General features: G+C 44.2%; 1 protein-coding gene across 1 annotated transcript; it reads left to right on the forward strand.

Annotated features, from left to right (window-relative positions):
• The first annotated feature begins 1,400 nt into the window (after positions 1-1,400).
• tecta (tectorin alpha) lies at positions 1,401-19,669 on the forward strand. Its single transcript, XM_086097782.1, has 23 exons — positions 1,401-1,533; positions 1,622-1,761; positions 1,879-2,166; positions 2,673-2,810; positions 2,976-3,141; positions 3,225-3,637; positions 3,873-4,443; positions 4,656-5,266; positions 5,835-6,405; positions 7,412-8,040; positions 8,689-9,331; positions 9,460-9,659; positions 10,965-11,345; positions 11,414-11,700; positions 12,528-12,808; positions 12,890-13,000; positions 13,262-13,464; positions 15,040-15,203; positions 15,268-15,516; positions 15,581-15,743; positions 15,828-15,912; positions 16,008-16,127; positions 16,743-19,669. Exons 1-23 carry the CDS (start codon positions 1,440-1,442, stop codon positions 16,823-16,825), a joined length of 6,591 nt encoding a protein of 2,196 aa, XP_085953908.1. The 5' UTR covers positions 1,401-1,439; the 3' UTR covers positions 16,826-19,669.
• The last annotated feature ends 1,069 nt before the right edge of the window (positions 19,670-20,738 follow it).

The raw sequence follows: 20,738 nt of genomic DNA on the forward strand, positions 1-20,738 counted from the left end.
ATTAAAAAAAACATTTGAGAAATGTGAACTGAATAAATATATAAATATGGCCATATATTTAAGTTTTATATTTCATCTAGAGTTGACCACCGGCATTTGCGGTGGATAGGGACCAGCCCAGCCCATCCCACCAATAGAAAAAAACTCGTATAATTCATGCCAATTGAAATGCGTTGGGAAGAAATGTTTTACCTAAACAATTCTTCAAAATAAAACCGACAAACGTTGAGTACAACATGTAATGTCTTAGTTTGCAGAGCCGATCCATGATATAATTGATCGATCGGGCAAATTAAGACATCTTACTTGATCACCAATTGTGCATAAAATGTGAAATATCCACACACATAATAAATAAATAAATAAAAAATATTCATATAAATACAGTATGGAAAAATGCTAAAAGATCGCTGCACATTTAAAAATAAAAATTACATTTTATTGCATGAAATAAGAATTTAATGCAAGGTGAAAATAGACCAGCAATGACAGAAATTAAACCTTTCTTGTTCTTGACCAGGTTTTGCACACACTACAACAGTGATTTTTGCCCCACTCCCCGTTACAAATAGAATCCAGATCTTATCCAGAATTCCACCCCCTAAACTCTCCCTTTCAAACACTTTAAATTCGGTTCAGGTTTGGAGACTGGCAAGGCTACTCCTGATCCTTTGGAGATCCTTGAGATTGTACAGGTTGTCTGATTCTGGTCATTGTCTTGCGGGAATGCCCGGACGCAACTCATCTTCAATCTTAGAACGCCTAAAGCATGTTGTTTACATCAACATTCTTCAAAGTTGGGATGGCATGATGGCATTTTTGGAATTGTACTCTTCCAACTTTGTCTTTTAAACACCGGGAGGAGTTGATACAAAAAAAAATTGGTCACCTCTGACCTCAGGGCCTTTCCCCATACTTCCTAGCTTCAGAGAGACCTGGACACATGCTAGCTTGAGCAGAAGGACTTTGTAGTTCCATTTGAATTATTGAAAAATAACTGAAAAATGTCCATTGTATCAGTGCCAATGCGAAGTGCAGTTTGCCAAGCTGCTGCCACCCTGCTTTGACCTTGGCAAGCCAAACATCCCTCCAAGCCATTAGTGCCCCCCCCCCCCCCCCCCCAGCCTCCTCAATGGTAAGGCAGCCTTGTGGCAGTCGAGTCGGCGAGGTAGAGAACAAGCCTGTAATCCACCGGTGCCTCCTCACATGGGACCGTAAGGCTAATGTGATCCTGACACATTGTCCTGGCACGCATAATGGCTTCTTTTCAGGTGTTCCTCGGAGAGACCTGGGAGCCTGCATGTGCTTTAAGTAGTAGTAGCAAGAATTCAAAGGGCCAAAACCTGATTTAGGATTAAAGAGAATGTGACGTGGACAGTCCATGATGTTGTGTGTGATGATTAAGTTCCAGTAGACTCTTGCCATGTGGTTGCTATGCAATGTTGATCTGGTCAATCTTTTTCTTTAGGATGATGAGGCCAGTCATTACAGTGCTTCTGCTCTTCATCGTCAGCGTACCCGCCCGCACGAGAGGTATGAGATCGCACGACACAGCCTTGGGCAAACCGGCACATTCTAATGCGGTGCATCCATCGCTTTTGATTTTTGTCCTGCATTGTAGTTGGTACTCGGGATGCCTTGTATCCGTTTGGACCAGCCCACATGGATTTGGAGACGACCAAGATGGATGACGGGAGCTCGCCGGAGATTCCTCTGCTTTTGCCCTTTGTTTTCTTCAGTACCCCCTACCGGACCATCTACGTAAGAAGTGACCACGAACCGTTTAGTTTGAATTTTTAAACCTATTTTTCCAAATATGCTTAATGTCAAACGTTTTCCATAATACTGGTTATACCCACACGCAAATTGTCTTCTCAGGTCAACAACAATGGCGTGATATCATTCAACGAGCATGTGAGCCAGTTCACGCCGGAAGCGTTTCCCCTGAGTGACAGCCGGTCCTTCATTGCCCCCCTCTGGGCCGACGTGCACAACGGGATCCGTGGCGACATCTACTACAGGGAGACCACCCTGCCGCAGATACTGGACAGGGCGACGCATGACGTCCGCAGGCATTTCAAGAACTTCCCCAACTTCGCGGCCAGCTGGGTCTTCGTCGCCACGTGGCACCAGGTCACCTTCTACGGCGGGAGCCAGACCACCCCGGTAAAGTTCAAAAACCGACATTGTGAAATTGATTGTTGTGGAAGTTCTTGGAACTTTATAACCATTAGATGTGGGGGCCAATGTCTGCATTTGGTTCTGGGCATGTTTACCTGAGAAGGGAAGATTATTTATCTGTGAAGACCCAATTGGAAGGGTAATACACTTGAAAGATCCAGGAATTTCAAAAAGTCCCAGAAACCTTTGTGCTGGGGTGTACATTTGGGTTTACCCGTCACCTAAAAGAGGTGGGAATGCTTTATTCTAGAACTTGAAACGTTCAGAGGACTGCAGAAACTGATATCCAAATATAGATCTGGGCTCATTTATCAAGATCAAAACAGACCTCACTGAAGTGTAGAACTCTCAAAGGTCCAGGAAGTTAACTGGATGACTCATTGCATCAATTCCAGACTCGTATACCATTTTGTTTGTTTTAGTTGATGCATAGTGTTTGTTCTGTTTCTCTCTTTTGTAAAACTGTTTCACTCCTCTTGTTTGATTAAAAGGTGAACACATTCCAAACTGTGCTAATCTCAGATGGTGCAGTGTCCTTCGCCTTGTTCAACTACGGCGAAATAAATTGGAGCACAGGCACGGCCAGTGGCGGAGATCCTCTAACCGGACTGGGTGGCACCACAGCTCAGGTACACAAGATTTGATTGGACACCATATGGAGGGTCCTCAGTTTCTGACAGTCCCAACATCCAGTTTACGGCACTGTGATAGGAACGGAACTCTGTCATAAACCGAGGATCCCGTGTATGCAACCAGATGACGAAGTCTGTCTGACAGTCATCCCGCCTTTCCAGTCAGGTTTTAATGGCGGGGAAATTGGACACTTCTTGAATCTGCCGGGTTCGCGCTCCAATGATATGGTCAACATTGAACACACTACCAATGTGAACATTCCTGGACGCTGGTTGTTCCGCGTTGACCCGGAGCTGATCGATCCCGCCAATGGCTGCAGCTACAACGGCAAGTTGGATCTTCTCTGCTGGCCAAAACACTGATCTCTATTCACAATCTTTAAAAAGGTTTTTGTTCTACATCTTCTCTAGGTCGTTTTTACAGACGAGGAGAAGTGTTTTGGTTGTCGGAGCGCTGCTCGCAACGATGCCGCTGTCTCGACGTCGATAACGAGGTGCTCTGCCAAGATGCACCATGCGGCCAGCTGGAGACCTGCGAGCAGCAGGAAGGGGCCTTCTACTGCCAGCCCACCCGCACCAGCACCTGCGTGGTGTTCGGAGACCCCCACTACCACACCTTCGACGGTCTGCTCTACCACTTTCAAGGAACCTGTACCTACCTTCTGGCTCGACCATGTTGGGAAGCGGCAGGGCTGCCCTTCTTCAGCGTGGAAGCCAAAAACGAGGACCGTGGTGTGCCTGCAGTCTCCTGGTTGAGAGATGTAACCGTGGAGGTCTACAGTCACCGAGTCACATTGCAGAAAGGAAGTTTGGGAACTGTTAAAGTGAGTAATCGATAGTCCTATTCCATTCTCTCTGGAGTCCTAATCCTAATTTGATCTAATCTATGACATCGATTTGAGTTTTGTGGATTGCAATTTCCTCATTCAGTTCAGGTTCTGGCTTGAAATCGCAACTTGGTTTCCTCATGTTCCAATATTTGGTCAGCTAAAGACTTTCAATTGTCGTGAAGGCAACATACCCCGGGTGACTGAGAATCTTATGTCCTGATCTCTCTAGCTGGATGGCTTGGTGAAGACTTTACCGGTCCAGCTTGAGCTCGGTGCTGTCAGAGTCTACAAGTCCGGAGTGGCTGTTGCTTTGGAAACAGACTTTGGACTCCTGGTGACGTACGACGGCCAGCACTACGCTTCCATCTCCCTGCCGAGCTCTTACTTCAACAACACGTGCGGCCTCTGCGGGAACTACAATGATGACCCCGCCGACGATCCCGTCCTTCCTGACGGCACCCTTGCAGAAACTGTGGCCGAGCTTGGCGGCGGCTGGCGAGCAGAGGGCGCCGACTGGCATTGCACTGACGGTTGTGTGGACAATTGCAGCGTGTGCGACGCGCTAACGGAGGCATTCTTCTTCGGTCCAGACTACTGCGGACTCATAAACAAAACAGACGGGCCATTCAGGGACTGCAGAGCTGTGGTGGATCCTACCGCTTTTGTGTTTAGTTGCATCTACGATATGTGTAGCAACAAGGACAACATCACCACACTGTGCCAAGCCATCCAGGCCTACGCTCTGGCCTGCCAGGCACTGGGCGTCACCATCCGTCCCTGGAGGACTCGCACTTTCTGTGGTGAGTTACAGATATTTTCTACATTTACTTCTTTCCACATTTGTCAACCGATTCCAAGCAACACATTTAAAAAAATTCTGACCATTTCAGTTCATTGTGAACTCTAGCATTGACATGCACTTTTGACAGAAATTCCATTCTCTCGCCATCATATTTTTTTTCTTTCTGTGCCATGAGAATGACCCGGTTTCTCCGCTCTTGTTGTATCTCAGCCCTGACGTGTCCACCGTTCAGCCACTACCAAGTGTGCACCAGCGCCTGTCCAGCCTCCTGCTCGGATATCACCGCTCCCTTGTACTGCGCCCACCCTTGCACCGAGGGCTGCCAGTGTGACCAAGACTACGTCCTTAGCGGCAGCTATTGCGTACAGCGTGACGACTGCGGCTGTGAGCACAATGGCCTCTATTATCCCCTCAATGACACTTTTTGGGCCGGCCCCGACGGCAAAGAAGGCGAATGTAGCCTCCGCTGCACCTGCGCGGCTGCGGGCGAAATCTCTTGCTTCAACGATTCTTGCAAGGAGGGCGAGGTGTGCATGGCGGAGGTGGGCGCGCTGGGTTGCTACCCTCGCCGGGAGGGGCTGTGTTCAATCGCTCCGAACGCTGTGACATCATCCTTTGACGGCGCCTTCCTGCTGTTCCCAGATGACAGCTCCTACTACCTGCTGAGGCTGTGTGGCGCTGTGCCAGCTAATGGCTCAATGCTGGAGGTGAAGATAGGCAGACGGCTGGTGAATAAAGGCCCTGCTTGGAAAAGACCTGTGGTAGTTACGGTTGCTAGCCTGGAGGTTCAAGTGGGAGGGCTGGATTTAGAAACGGTAAAGGTGAGTAAAGTGTTTGGCCGTATATAAATATGCAATTGTGCTGCATTATTCAGTTTTTTCTTTGTGGAGCAGTTTTGTGGATCAATAACTTACTTGAGGGAACACATTTCTAACTTTGTGGGGTGTTTTTTTTCTCTCAGTTTAATAGAAGTCGCAGCTCTTTTCCCCATTAACAAACGATGAATATTAATCTGTGAAAGTCAGCCAGCCGGTGTCCCGTTCGTCCAACAGAGGGAGACAGAACAGGAAGCTTGACAAAGAAACATAAAGAAGGGGAAGGGGAAAAAACAAGCCCCAAACTATGCTTTTATAAGGGAGCGGCACAGTGGGGGAAAAAAAACCTCAGCAAACATAGCGATACACGGAAAAAACAAACATCTAGATTCTAGAAGACTTGTGGGAGGGAGCGGGTATTGGTGGTGGAAGACGTAACAGCCCAGACACACTGAGCCGGTGACTGTTATATATTATGAGGACATAGGACATTGTACCTTCCTGGACCCAAATACTTTGAGATCCCCACTCCCAACCATCAATGTCCGCCTGATGATCTGTTTTTGTGTCCCAGGTCAACGGTGAACTCATCTCCCTCCCTTACGTCCATCCGACGCAGGCCGTAAAGGTCTACAGAGCGTCGGGTAATGCCACCGTGGTCGAGTCTCGTGGCCATCTTCGCGTTCACTACACACAACGGGGATACATCAACATTTCCCTCTCCACCGCATTCTATAATGTGACCTGCGGCCTGTGCGGAGTGTTTAACGACGATCCCGCCGATGACTTCCGCCTCCCAAACGGACGCCTGGCGGAGTCTGCCTCGCAGTTCTCTGAAGGCTGGCGTTCCATCGCAGACGACATCACCTGCAATGGAGACTGCGATGACTTGTACCGTATGTGCACGGATTTGCGCCTCTTCCAGAGTCCGTGGATTTGCGGCAACATCAACGACCCAGGCAACAGTTCTTTCGTGGCGTGTCACAGTGTGGTCAACCCGTCGCCATTTTTCCGAAACTGCTTGTACAACATGTGCGTGAAGGACGGTAACCGCTCGGCGTTGTGCTCCTCGCTGCAAGCTTACGCCGCCGCCTGCCAGGATGCTCAGGTGGTCCTCACTTCCTGGAGGACAGCCACCAACTGCCGTAAGTAGAGAATCGGCAAAGCCGCTTGAATGTTTTGGTTAAGCACTCTTTTGTTTTGTGGGTACGGTGTATAGATAGTATTCGTTGACGTCACAGGATTGCGAGTCGGCCCCTCATGGTGGGTCAACTTTCCAGCGAACTCAGCTGTGTTTCTATTGTGTTTACATCGAATGTTCTTTTGTTATTGACAACTCCAGCTTCCTTTAACGTTACTTGTGTAAGCAAGACGTATACGGAAGGTTTAGCTCAATTCAATACTCCTTGCATTGGTACTTGTTGAAACGTTTGATTAGGGGAATCGATTGGATTACAAACATTTGCCAATGTTACTAGCCAGCCATGGCAACATCACGTATGCTATGAGGTAGGATGGCTCGATCCCAAAACATGGACATTCTTGCGTCTTCGATACTTTCAGCTTTTATTGGTTACTATGTGCATTTATCATTTGTGAATTTGAGGTGAAGAAGGGTTATTTTTAAACCACTTGACCACCAGTTCACCACTTGACCACCAGATCTATTTTTAGCCAAAGCGAGTCACGGCTAGCGGATCACATACATCTCGATCGCATTATGTTTAAAGCATTTTTACCATTTTACAATGTCACTTACCTCAATCCAAATGGTCATAACACACTTTGGTAGACTTCGTCAGTTGGAAATCCTTTCGATTGATCTTTTTAATTCCGGACACTTCTTTTTCCGTTTCCATTCGACATTCCATGGACCAGTGAACGGCAAACAATGTGGGGCACATGACGTCATGTAAATACTATCTATACCTTTCAATTGACTGTGATAAACTGCGGACTCAAGACTTGAATGTTGAAAACCCATGGCACACTTCGTTTCTGGCAAATAGGGTTGCCATGGCATCGAGAACGTAGTGCAAACGTACCTTTAGTGAATTCCAGGTTTTAATACACAAAATCCGTAATGTGACTGCTCATCTCTCAGCATTCGCTCAAGGAATAATTGGCTTCTCTCTTCCTGTCATGTCCCAGCTCTTCCTTGTCCAGCCAACAGTGATTTTGAAGAATGTGTCAGCGCTTGCCCGCTGACGTGCGCCAGCCTGGACGAGTCTGACGTGCTGTGCCCTTTGCCGTGCGGCGAGGGATGCCGCTGCAAGGACGGCTTTGCCCTGCGGGACGGCTTGTGCGTGGCCCGCGCCGACTGTGGCTGCGCCAGCCCCGACCTTGACCGCCGGCTGCCCGCCAACCACACTTTCTGGACAGACCGGGACTGTCTGGAGCGCTGTTACTGCAACAGTTCGGACAACAGTGTGTATTGCATGGCGGCGCCGTGCCACCCCGAGGAGTACTGTCAGGAGGACGGCGGGTTGTACTATTGCAGGCCTCGTACCGATGCCCTTTGCGTGGCGGCCGGTTATGGCCACTTCCTGCCGTTCAGCGGCGTCCCTTTTGAACTGCAGAGCTCTTGTAGCCTGAGCTTGGCCACCACCCACTGTGGGAGCAGGGACAGCGCAAGCATGACTGGAAGCTTGCCTCCGTTTAAATTATTAGTTCTTAATGAGGAGAGGGACACAGGCCAAGCAGTTTGGGTGAGAGGCTTCATGCTGGAAGTATTTGACTTTGAGATCGAGGTATCGCGAGGCTACAAGAACACCGCCATGGTGAGTCGATAATGAAAGATCATGGTACAGAGAGTGCATATTGAACCCCTGTCACTATCGAGCAGGAATCCTTGTCTCAAAATTGCTTGCGTTGCTATCATATAACATTGCACATTAACATCAACACCTTCCCAAATGTTAAGTCATCTTCCCAAACTCTTTTCCAAGGGTCTTGTAGCCATGAGTGAGCTAATGAATAACAATGAGATGATGAAGAAGCTCAATAGGTGGAAATGAATGGGCATGCACTTAGCTTTCTTTCTTATGTGCTTCCTTACACACTAATCATTACCGCTATTCATTTTTCCATCCATCCATTGTCTACTGCTTAATCCGGGATCGGGTCGCCGGGGCAGCAGCTTTGGCAGGGAAGCCCAGACATCCCTCTCCCCAGCCCCTTCAACCAGCTCTTCCAGCGTGTTCTGGGTCGTCCCCAGGGCCTCCCGCTGGTGGGATATGCCTGGAGCACTTCTCCAGGGAAGCGTCCAGGAGGCATCTGAACCAGATGCCCAAGCCACCTCAACTTGCTATTAATTTTTAACCAAATGAATAACCCTGGGCTCTCTAACCCTCAACTGACCAATATAATCAATTTGTGGAAAAACATCATAATGTAGCATGTTTGAACATTGGTCTTTGTTCATTCAGGTAAATCAGGAGCGCTTGCACGTTCCTGTGAAACTCGGTCTGGGGAAGGTCGCCATATATACTTTGGGCTCGCTACTCATCTTGGAGACGGACTTCGGCCTCAAGGTGGCCTTCGACTGGAACACGCTACTTCTGTTGACTTTACCTCGTCAACTCTACAGCGCATCTTGCGGCCTCTGTGGGGTCTTGCCCTCATCCCCGGCCACCCACAGCGCCGATGACTGGGGCGCAACCTGGGCTGTGAGGGAAGCTTTCTGCCAGGTGGGCTGCGGCAACTCATGTCCGAGGTGCGGCCCAGAGGATAAAAACCCGCCGGACGATGCCGCTATTGCTTTGACCGACGACAACGGCGACACGGACGACGACCGCACTAGTGAACTCCGCTTGCATCTGCGAGACGGTCTCTATGTGTTCCCGGAGCCCGAAGCGGCGAGGCTGTGCGGCCTGATGGCTGATCGAGAGGGTGCGTTTGCACGCTGCCACAGCAAGGTGTCGCCAGAGTTCTTTTACCAAGGCTGCCTGCGGGATATCTGCTTGGATGGTGGTGCTCAAGAAACCGTTTGCAGCTGGCTACAGGCCTACGCTACCACCTGTCAGACGCAACGGGTACCTATAATCAGCTGGAGGCACGACGCGCCGTGTGGTGAGTACGATCGACAGCAACACTCTCGTTTATTCTCATCTGGAGTATGAATTGTGGAAAAATGTGCTAAATATGTCACCTTGAAATGAGTCTGTATGATACTATATATTGAACCCGCCTGATCGCAGTCCAGAGGTGTCCGCCGAACAGCCACTACTCCGGATGCGTGCCGGCCTGCCCGCCCCAATGTGCCCCCGCCCGCGGCCAGAGGGATTGCAGCCAGGACTGCGTTGAGGGCTGCCACTGTGACCAGGGCTACGTCCTCAACGGCAAGAGCTGCATCCTGCCTCAAGACTGCGGCTGCTACACTGACGGCAAATACTACGAGGTCGGTGTGACACCCCGTGTTGTAACATCGTTTGTGTCAGTCCCAAGTCAATTTGGATATGCAGTATTTCAAGTATGCTGTATTTACTGATTTCTTGCTATTGTTCTGACATGTTATGATTTTTTTAGTTTTCTTTTGCAAAAGCTTTGCAGGGTTTTACTTTTGCATTTTTTACATTTTTAAAAAAATAACTTTGTAAAAACTTCAGTGTATTTAAAAAAATTATAATCTTGAATCATTTGCTGAAATGTGGTTTTTGTGCCGTTTTTTTTCTCAATTTTTGCAATATATTTTGATGATGGTGATTTTTAGTGATTGTTTTCCTGAATTTAAATTGTTTTCAAAAGTACACATTTTTGAAGGGAGATTACATTTTAGTGACTTTTTGGCAACACTATTTGGGTGTATTCAGACCTGCACTGTTTGATCCGCTTTAAACGGACCAGAGTTCGTTGCCACGCTGATCCGGACCTTTTGAGCAGGTCTGAATACACACAAACGAATCCTGATGTGGACCAAACAAGCGGACCGAGACCCACTTTTTTAGGTGGTCTCGGTCCGATTTCAAACGCACTCGGTGCGCTTCGCTTCGCAGTCTGAATACAAACTCCGACGGCTGATCTGCTCCAACTGCAGGATATATGCGCCTTTTTGGGCTTAACCAAGCCACCATAGCCAAGCATCGCAGGGTGCATATTGCCCGGTAGTGAATATTGTGCTCTATTCATTCATAATCATCCGTATTCTGTTTAGCCACGGTGTTGTCAGCATGTTGTGGTGGGCACGCGGAGCGCAACTGCTCCTCCAGTTACTGCACGCAATCGACGACACGTTCCAATATTAGAAACAGCGTCCCGGACCCTCCGTTGAATGAGCTGCCAGCGACGCTCACAAATATCTTGCAACTAATAACGCCACAAATATGCAGGGCATATGCAGCACGTCGGAATTTCATGTTTTCCTCTATTTTTGGGTTTAGTTATGCGTTCAGCCCTCGTCATTTTTGTCCAATGGGAGCACAGATCGTCACGCGGTCGACGTGATTATGCAATATAGTCCACTTGCAAAAAGCACTGTGTGAATATGAACCGCACCAAACAAAAAAAATAAAGTCCACTTTTGGTTCGGACCAAACAAGCGGACTAAATGACTTTTCTGGTCTGAATACGCCCTTTGACTTCTTGAAAATTTATCGCACGTTATTTGCAGAAGCCTTTACATTACAGCCATTACAGAATGTGTACAGCAACAAATTAAAGGTGTTGAATCCGATATTTTGATTATTATTATTTATTTTTTTTGTAGCCCAAACAGCTGTTCTGGAACAACGATTGCAGCAAGCGTTGCCAGTGCATCGGCCGCAACCTGGTCCAGTGCGACCCGCGGCGCTGCAAGGCGGACGAGGAGTGCGGCCTGCGCCACGGCGTGCGCGGCTGCTTCGCTCGACGCTCCCAGCAGTGCGTGGCGTCGGGCGGCGGCGTGTTCAAGACCTTCGACGGCGCTTCGCTGCGCCTTCCCGCCTCCTGCTCCTTCGTGCTGTCCACCAACTGCCACAAGCTGCCCGACCTCTCCTTCCAGCTCATCGCCAACTTCGACAAGTGGAGCGCGCCCAACCTCACCACCATCTCCCACGTCTACCTCTACATCAACGAGGAGAACATCCTCGTCTCGGGCAACACGGTCAAGGTGGGTAGCTGAGCGCCGTATTTCCTCACGTATAGCGACGCTGCTTACAATCAACGGGGTCGGCGCAGGTGAACGGCACCCCGGTGTCGGTGCCGTTCGTGACTGGTCTGATGACGCGCCTGTCGGCGTCGGAGGGCTTCATCGACATCGACTCGCCGCAGGACATCCGGGTGCGCTACAACCGCTTCAACACGCTGAGCGTCAGCATGGGCGCGAGGCTGCAGGACAAGCTGTGCGGACTGTGCGGCAACTTCAACGGCGACCCCGGCGACGACTACATCACCTCCACAGGCAGGGCAGCCACCAGCGCTCTGGAGCTCGCCCAGAGCTGGAAGACCAACGGCATGCAAGACAGGTGGGTGATGAGCATTGACGATACAAAGTCCTCGCACTGAGAAAAGACTCCCCTTACAGTTTTTGTTAAATTTGAGCAAGAATTCAAGTTTTTTTTTTGTGTTTTGTTTTGCAAAATGTTAACATTTTAGCAAAAATATTTAGATTTTTCAAGGATGATATTTCTTGTGATTTTTTCATCTTGACTTCATTTTTTGTCTTAAGTTTAAAAAAAAATAGAAGTACTGTTTAGACTTCTTTACTTAAGTAAAAGTAAAACAAAGTACAGACAATGTTTGAAATTGCAGCCATATTTTTGCTATTTATGTGTTGTTGAGTTTTTGTGTGTGTGGATTTTTTGTTATTATTAGGGGTGATTTTTTGTGAACTTATGCATGGTTTTGTGAATTTCTAGCATTTACTAGTATCATTTTGTATATTTTTTTGGGGTGAATGTTGTGAAATTTTGGCCGATTTTTTTCATTTTATTTTATGCCAGATTTTGGTGTTTTTTTTGTGTGTGAAATATTTCAATATTTTCTTTAAAAAGACTGATTAAAGACATACTGATTCAACTCCTTTACTAAACTACAAACTTTTTTTTCAATTTGTTTTTGCTAATTTTGTGAAATTGTCATTGTCATTTTTGTGTATGACATAATTATGACATTTGAACTAGGATGTGTAGACTTTTTAGTAATGTATCTTTCTATGGCTCTATCTAGTGGCGATTTGGGGAATAACACCCTGCTAACAGTAAACAGTAGTGTGTTGTTACTAAGAGGGTCAGAACATTGGAATTTACTCTGGTAACAGACATTTTGTTGTATTGTCATAATTGCCCTCCAGGTGCGACGAGACCCAGTACGTGGCGCTGGCCCAGTCGTGCGACAATGCAGCCGTGCTGGCGCTGCAGCGCGAGGACATGTGCCTGAAGCTGACCGAACCCAAAGGTTTCTTCCAGCCGTGCCACGGCCTGCTGGACCCGCGGCCCTTCTACCGGTCCTGCTACCTGGACGGCTGCTACAACCGGCGCGGTGCCCAAGTATGTGGCTCGCTTGCCGCTTACGCCGAGGCCTGCCGCTCCATGGGCGCCCTCACCACCAAGTGGATCGCACAAGAGAACTGCTGTAAGAAGCCATGCGTGTGCACGTGTGTATGTGTTTGGGTACATGTGGCAGCTCACGTTGCGCGTCGGACCGTGTTTTTAGCAGAATGGATCTACGACCCCTGCGCGACAGAGACCTGCACAAACTTCACGTGCGAGCTGGAGAATGGTGGCGACCTGTGTGGGTGTCCCGAGTTACCTGTCAGACATGAAGGTGAGCTCATTCTAGAAACTGTTGGGTCAAAAAGAGAATGATCCACTACTTGGGTCTATTTCACCCACTTTTCTGGATGGTTTGGGTTGCATCATATCAGCTGCTAGTTAGTATTGAGCAAACCTAGGTATTTTGAACGGAATCTCCATGCCTGTATCTCCAAGCAGAATTAACCCCGCCCGTGGCGTCGTGCCATAGAATATGATGCAGGCCACTGCCATGTGACCTGATGGTTGTGTCTCTCTCAAATGTGTTTGTCAGGTGATGACGACGTCATCGAGGCGGAGGTGACGTGCAAGCCCGCCGTGATGGAGGTGTCCATCTCCAAGTGCAAGCTCTTCCAACTGGGCTTCCAGCGCGGCGACGTCCGCGTCAACGACCAACGCTGCGCCGGCGTGGAGGGAGAGGACTACATCTCCTTCCACATCAACAACACGAAAGGACACTGCGGCGCCATTGTGCACGTCAGTTCACAATTATTCAAAATGAGTGTTCTTTGATGATGTTATAGTGACTTTTACCAATTACTTTATGTCTTAAATATTTTGCACTTTGTCCTATGAAAACCTTATATGTGCTATTTAGTACATTTGCTGGCTCGTTCCACAAGTATTTATGAGTTAGTAGCCAATAGTCATTTGTTTATTATTTTGTTAGTTAGCCGAAATAGGCAAAAACTATTATCTACATATTTTCAAATCCTAAATTTCATTAGGTTTTTCTTTTCTTTTTCTTTTTAAGCATCGACTGACTGCTGTTTTCATTTTGTTTTTCTTTCAGTTTACATTGTATATAGTAGAGTAATTAGCCAAATACTTAATTAGCTAGTTGTAAAGCTAACAAGTTATTAGGGAAAAAATAGCAAAATTAGTAAGCCACCCTAACTACTTAGCTAGCTAGTTAGTACTTAGCTAGCTACTTATGTCATTAGTAGGTTGGTTTGTAGATCAGTTAACTTGAAAGTACCGGTTAGTTTGATAGTTACCTACCTCCATATCGTAGGTTCGCTAGGTGGCTAATACGATTTTTAGATAGTTAGATAGCGATAATGTGGCTAGCAAGCTGAACAGGCAGTTTGCTATGTAGTGTTAGAGTAGAATCAATATTTGTATTCTACTCTTTGCGTGTTCAATTAACTGAATGGTGAGATTCTGGTGAAGAAGTCCCTTTGCAAAGGTAATTAGTCAGAAGCTTCTGATCACACAATTGAAGTCACCCAAGCAGTGGTCTGTTCAAAAGTGTGCTCCTCCTCCTCCTGCACATCATTATTTATTGAAAAGTGGGTGAATACGAAAAGTCTCCTCCCATCAGCAAGTTCAGCAAGTTCCCATAGGTATAAATCAGATTAGAGAAAAACAATAATACATCAGCCTGTCCTTGGATTCTTCAACCGACCGAGACCGGCACTAGGCTATACTCCCTTGTAGATAATAGTGGAAGAGAAACCCGTTGCCCTTTTCTTCTCAGGCCTGAGACAGATAAGAATACAATAGACAATCCTATTCATTGAGCTACACAGCTATAACTAAATCCAAAACGGCTAAAATATAAATTGAAACTGAAAAACAATGTTAATAATTCAACAGTAGCTAGATAGATGCTAGCTAGCTTGGTATCTTGCTAGGTATTGAGATAGATCACTGCTGTTAGTTGACTTGTATTTGTAGCTATAATATACACTATATAGCTACATAGTGAGATTGGGTGGTTGTTTTGTTCGGTCTGTCAGTCAGGTAGTTAGCAAGTTTCTTAGTTAGCAATCTAGTTACCTAGCCTGTAACTTAGTTTGTTAACTATTTAGATAGCTAGTTAATTAGTAAGGTTAGTTCTATCGCTGTCTAGTTAGCATGTGAGGTAGCGTTAGTTAGCAGGTTTACACACAATTATTCGTTGGTTAGTAGTGGTGATTGACTGTGTCTCGTGAGACAAGCCAAAAAGTTAGGACAACAACATTGACTGCTATTCATTTATCATTCTGTGTTGCCTCTGGAGGTTCCATGTGGTATTGCAAGACACTGAATTGACTTTTGTTTTGACAGTCAAACGGCTCGCACATCACGTACAAAAACACGGTGTGGATCGAGAGCGTCAACAACACAGGCAACGTCATCACTCGGGACAAAACCATCAACGTGGAGTTCTCGTGCGCCTACGAGCTGGACCTGAAGATCTCGCTGGAGACAGTCCTCAAACCCATACTCAGGTTAGCTCGTAGACGTAAATCCTGTATCCAGACGGGTTGGATGACTTTGCCTTTCCTCCCCTAGCGTGATTAACCTCACCCTGGCCACCCAAGCGGGCAACTTCATTACCAAGATGGCGTTGTACAAGAACGCCTCGTACCGTCAGCCATACAGGGAGGGCGAGGTGGTCCTCAGCACGAGGGACGTCCTCTACGTGGGTGTCTTCGTGGAGGGCGCGGACGAAAACCAGCTCATCCTGGTCGTCAACATGTGTTGGGCCACGCCGTCACGCAACAGCAGCGATCGACTGCGCTACGTCATCATCGAGCGAGGGTAAATAAATGATGATCCCAAAACTATTTTTTTAAATCCTCAACCTCTTGCTCATCCTCCTCAGGTGTCCCAACATCAAGGACAACACCATCGGCATGGCGGAGAACGGCGTGTCGCTCACCTGCCGCTTCCACGTCACCGTCTTCAAATTCATCGGCGACTACGACGAGGTGCACCTGCACTGCGACGTTTCGCTGTGCGACTCCGAAAGGCACACCTGCAAAGTGGTGAGGGGGGATACGTTTGCCTCAAGCATCCAGCGCACCGCCCCGCAAGTTGTCAAGTGTTAAAAAGAAAGTTTGTACGTGCAGAATTGTCCGCCCAAGAGGAGGATGTCGTCCAAGGAGAGGATGCTCAAAGATCACATACTCAGTGTTGGGCCCATTCGAAGACAAGGTATTTTTTATTCCATTATTTGGGCCTATTTTCTGTGCATTTTATGCTTGCCCATTTTGTACCTGTTCAAATTTGCGATTGTGAAATTGCGTCAGCGGCGGACCGGTGCGAGGAGGACAACGGCGGATGTGAGCAGATGTGCACCAGTAAGGCGAGCGGTGCGGTTTGCAGCTGCATCACGGGAACGCTGCAAGCGGACAGGAAGACCTGTCGTAGTAAGTGCGACCTTGATTTACGAGCCCAATTCGTTCCGTGATCGTGCTTATAACTCAAATCATCAACAAATCTGTTACAGCCCTCCCTAAAAAGCTAAGTCACGCGTACCTTGCTAATGTTTCTCAAGGTTTTCAAGCCCGAATTTAAAGGATAGAGTGCGCTTTTTCATCTCTGCGCTCATTTTCTAACTGTAGTTAGAAAACTGAAATTTGGCTAAATAAAAATAATTGTGCAAAAAAATTAATAAAAAAAGAGCAAAAAAAACGGGACAGTTTTGTTAGTTTAGCACTTGCTAACATGCTAGCGCCCTAAAGATTGACACCGAACTGCCCAATAATTTTTAAACTTATCATACTTGCGGTTTCTGATTATTATTTTTTGCCCCTTGAACTGATGGTGGCCGCCGAATGTTGTGAAGCTCACTCATACCCGATTTTGCTCGCAACTCAAAAGCAGGAAAAAATAAAATAAAACTACCTAGCGATGGCTCTTAACTTGTAAGCTAGGGGGCACTCTTTGTTTAATCAAGGTAACCACACAGTAAAATTGCATACATGGAGAAAAAAACTGCAGCATCATTTCTTCATGTTGTTGTTGTTGTTTTAATGTCCTAGCTTCGAGTTCCAGCTGCAGACTCGCATCTGCGCGCCTCCTGCTGAGCGCCGCAATTCCCGCGCACCTGCTTCTCCTTCGCTGACGCAGAACTGCACACAGAAAAGACTTGAACACACAAAAGAATGTCAGTTTGATTCATTACTTTCACCTCATTCTGTCCTTTAAAGTCATCGTATGTTCCAAGGTGTGTTTTCTGTCATCATCATTTGGTGGCGCTATAGGACGAGCGTTTTAGTCTTCATATGTCCTCCAAATCAGGGGTGGGGAACCTATGGGTGGCGGCATCTCATTTTCAGGGAATAGAATAAAAGAAAAAAAAATGTGTCAATACGTTTGTAAAATTACAACCAAAAATCCTCACGATTTTTCGTGAATCATTTTTTTTACATTACAGAACCTAAAATAAAAAAAGTACAAGGGAAAATGTTCTGGCAATTAAGTTGTAATATTAAAACTCACAGTCATTTTAACTGAAGCAACCCCCTTCACTCCCGACTGTTTTACTGGATTTTGACTGATTTTGCAATGACCCACAGAATATTGTGTTTTATTGCTATAAAAACACGGAATTTACCAAAAGAAAGTACCGGTAAATGTGGTAGAGTAGGAATTTTCCAAGGATTAAGTTTTATTATTACAAGGAAATAAATCGTACATTATTTTATGCGAAAAAGTGGTATTGTGTAATAAACTCGTAATATTAATTCATTCACTGCCATTGACGGCTATAGACGTCAAAAAATTCATTTGAACTATTTCTATTAGTTTAACATTTTTTCCCATTTTTGTTAAGAGTATGAATTTTTTTTTATTGTATTAAAACAGATATAAAATTTGTGATTAATCGTGAGGTAACTAGTCATAAGATTAATTACGATTAAAAAAATGTATCGCCTGGCGCCCCCAATTTTTTATAATCTTGTCTTAAAAAAATATATATTATTAAATGATTAAACAATTTAAAAAAACATTTTTTTTTTGTTTAAAAGAAAAGGTAAAAAATTAGGAGCATCAGGCGATTAACATTTGTCATCTTAATTAATTGCATGACTTTACTAGTTAACTCACGATTAATCACAAATTTTATATCTGTTCTAAATGTACAAAAGAAATTCTAGGTTTTCATACTCGTGTTAACAAAAATGGAAAAAAAATGTTCAACTAATAGAAATAGTAAAAATGAAATTTTTAAAGTCTATAGCTGTCAATGGCACATATTTTGTGAAAATAAAATTGTAATATTTGAGAAGAAAATTATCATTCTCAAGTATGAAGTCATAACACAAAGTGGTAATTTTCCAAGAATTAATTTGTCATATTACGACCAAAAAAAGAAACATTTATGAGAAAAAAAGTGTAATTTCATTGTAATTTCACACAAATAATGTATTATTGAGATTTTTTTAGTAAGAAAAAAAAAGATCGTTTTTCAAGCATAAACACATAATAGCACAAAAACAATTTTCCAAGAATAGCCATAAATTTATGATAGAGAAAAAAATAAATGTTTGTAATTTAGTGAGCATGAAGTCGTAATATTAAGAAAAGGTTCCCCAGCCCTGATTTGCTCGAGGGATTGTACAGACGTCAGTCTAGTAACACGGCACCGTACCTCAGGATTTTCCGTCATGCGTGACGTTCCCGTGTTGTCTAAACACGGCGCGTGACGACGTCTTGTCTGCTTTCTCTTCAGCTGCTTTGTTTTCACTTTGAAAGTTTTTGTGAAGGAATAATTATGTGTGATCTTAAAATCATCTTTCCTCTTGATTTGAAAATGATGGTAACAATGTTAACTTTCAGTATTTTATCCGGAATCTTCCATTTTTCAGTCCCTATGTACGGCAAACAGTGTTAGGGTCATACTAAAACTGAATTTGTCATAGAATTACAAGAATAAAGTCTGGTTTTATGACAAGAATTGTGATTATGATACGACTTTATTCTGGATATAGCCTGCTATTCTCAACATTTTACACAACTCTATCTTTCCCATGACAATGTGACTTTATTCTTGAAATGTTACAATTTTATTAGTAGTATGTTCACCCCCCCCCCCCCGATATATCTCAAATGCATTTTTATTTCTTACTTTCGAACTTTATTTGTAAAATCGTACCACTTTATTCATATAGCATTAGAAAGGTTTTATTCTTGAAATTGTGCAACCTTTTTTCTTAGTTTATAGCAAATGCATTATTTTAACATTTCATTTATTTATTGTATTAGTATGACTTTATTCTGACATCACAAAATTGGATGTCTCATAAAACTATGGCTTCTCTTTTCTCTAAATTTTCTTCAACATTTGTCTTGAAATATTACAACTCATTGTGACTTTATTCGTGAAATGTTAGGACTTTGTTCTCATCACATAAGACTTTAATCTCAAGTTCGTACGAATTTCCCCCCCCAAAACATTATTCTCGAAATTGTGCTACTTTTTATAACATTTCTCATAAATTTTCGCGAGTTTTCTTTGTCAGAATTGTATTCAAGTTTTACCTTACAATATTGACTTTATTCTTTTAACTTTGTGATTTCATTTTTTTTTTTATAGTACAACTGTATTCTCACATCAACTTCTTTGTCGCTACATTACTACATTTATCAAAATTGTGAGAAAAATTTCATAACATCATTTTTTTGTCTCGAAATTGTCTTTTTTTTCTCAAAATAACAGTAAAGGTGTATGACTTAACTCTCATAATTTTTTTCACCAAATTATTATTAAGCTTTTTTTTCCTTGTAATATTACGAATTGTGTTACTTAATTCTCAAAACATGATTTTATTTTAAATTTTTTGTTGTGCTCTAATGATGTAATGTTTTTTTCTTCTCCCTAACAATCAATTCCCCTACTGTATGTGTGTTGTGAAACAATGAAAGAAATATTTTATGCAACTTTTGAATAAAAAGTTCTCATTGACCGTGCGAGCGACTAACAGTTTGTTGTTCCACACCAAACTCATCTGGCATTAAAAGTGTCGACTGGCCCTGACCGACCAGTCAAACGTATGTCCCGATTCTTTTGTCCGTATATAAACAGTAAGAAAACAAGCATACCAGCTGAGTTGTGTCATCGCCTCAACAAAGCCTCTTACATAAGTCAAGTGGATTTCCACCCGGCCTGCTGGCCAACGAGGGACGTTTCGGGCCCCCACGTCAAAAATTCATTTGTACTATTTCTATTAGTTTTAAAAAAAAATCCCCACTTTTGTTAACAAGAGTATGAAAACCTAGATTATTTTTTTTTATTGTATTAGAACAGATATAAAATTTGTGATTAATCGTGAGTTAACTAGTAAGGTCATGAGATAAATTACGATAAAAAAAATTAATTGCCTGATGCCCCTAATTTTTAATAATATTTTCCTTATATAAAAAAAGATTATTGAAAATAAAATAAAAATATTAAAAAAGAAAATATTATAAAAAATTAGGGGCATCAGGCAATTAAAATTTGTCATCGTAATTAATCGCATGACTTCACTAATTAACTCACGATTAATCACAATTTTTATATCTGTTCTAAATGTTCAAAAAAAATCCAGGTTTTCATACTCTTGTTAACAAAAATGGAAAAAAATGTTAAACTAATAAGAAATAGTTCAAATGAAATTAAACGTCCATAGCTATCAATGGCAGTGAATGAGTTAAAGGGTTCTTGGCATACCTGGACCTGGTAAGGTGTATTTTAGAAACGTCAAAAAAAGTTTCGGACATTGACCCCCGGAAAAAAATGCCGTATTTTGCCATTTCCAGATTTTTTAATAGTTACAGTGGGCCTCGCATTCCCAAAAGTTTCACCTTGTATAATCTTACAACTTTCTTCTCATAACATTACGTTTGTTCTCATTACGTCGCATTTTTATTTTTGTAACATTACGTTTTTTTGCCATCGTAATATCTAAAAAAAAAAAAGATATCCTAATATGACAACTCATAATATTGCGATTCTATTGAAACAATTTTGTGACGACATGAATAGCGGTATG

This window comes from Leptonotus elevatus, chromosome 16 (assembly GCF_054856555.1).
Source record: "Leptonotus elevatus isolate MCC_2025b chromosome 16, RoL_Lele_1.0, whole genome shotgun sequence".
Classification (NCBI taxonomy): Eukaryota; Metazoa; Chordata; class Actinopteri; order Syngnathiformes; family Syngnathidae; genus Leptonotus; species Leptonotus elevatus.

What these genes read in the sequence shown, in the direction of transcription:
- tecta (XM_086097782.1), top strand. Translation starts at nt 1,440, where the DNA reads ATGTTGATCTGGTCAATCTTTTTCTTTAGGATGATGAGGCCAGTCATT. An exon ending in CAATGGCTGCAGCTACAACG is followed by an intron (nt 3,142 to 3,224) that starts GCAAGTTGGATC and finishes CATCTTCTCTAG; the next exon opens with GTCGTTTTTACAGACGAGGA. An exon ending in GTTACCTGTCAGACATGAAG is followed by an intron (nt 13,001 to 13,261) that starts GTGAGCTCATTC and finishes TGTGTTTGTCAG; the next exon opens with GTGATGACGACGTCATCGAG.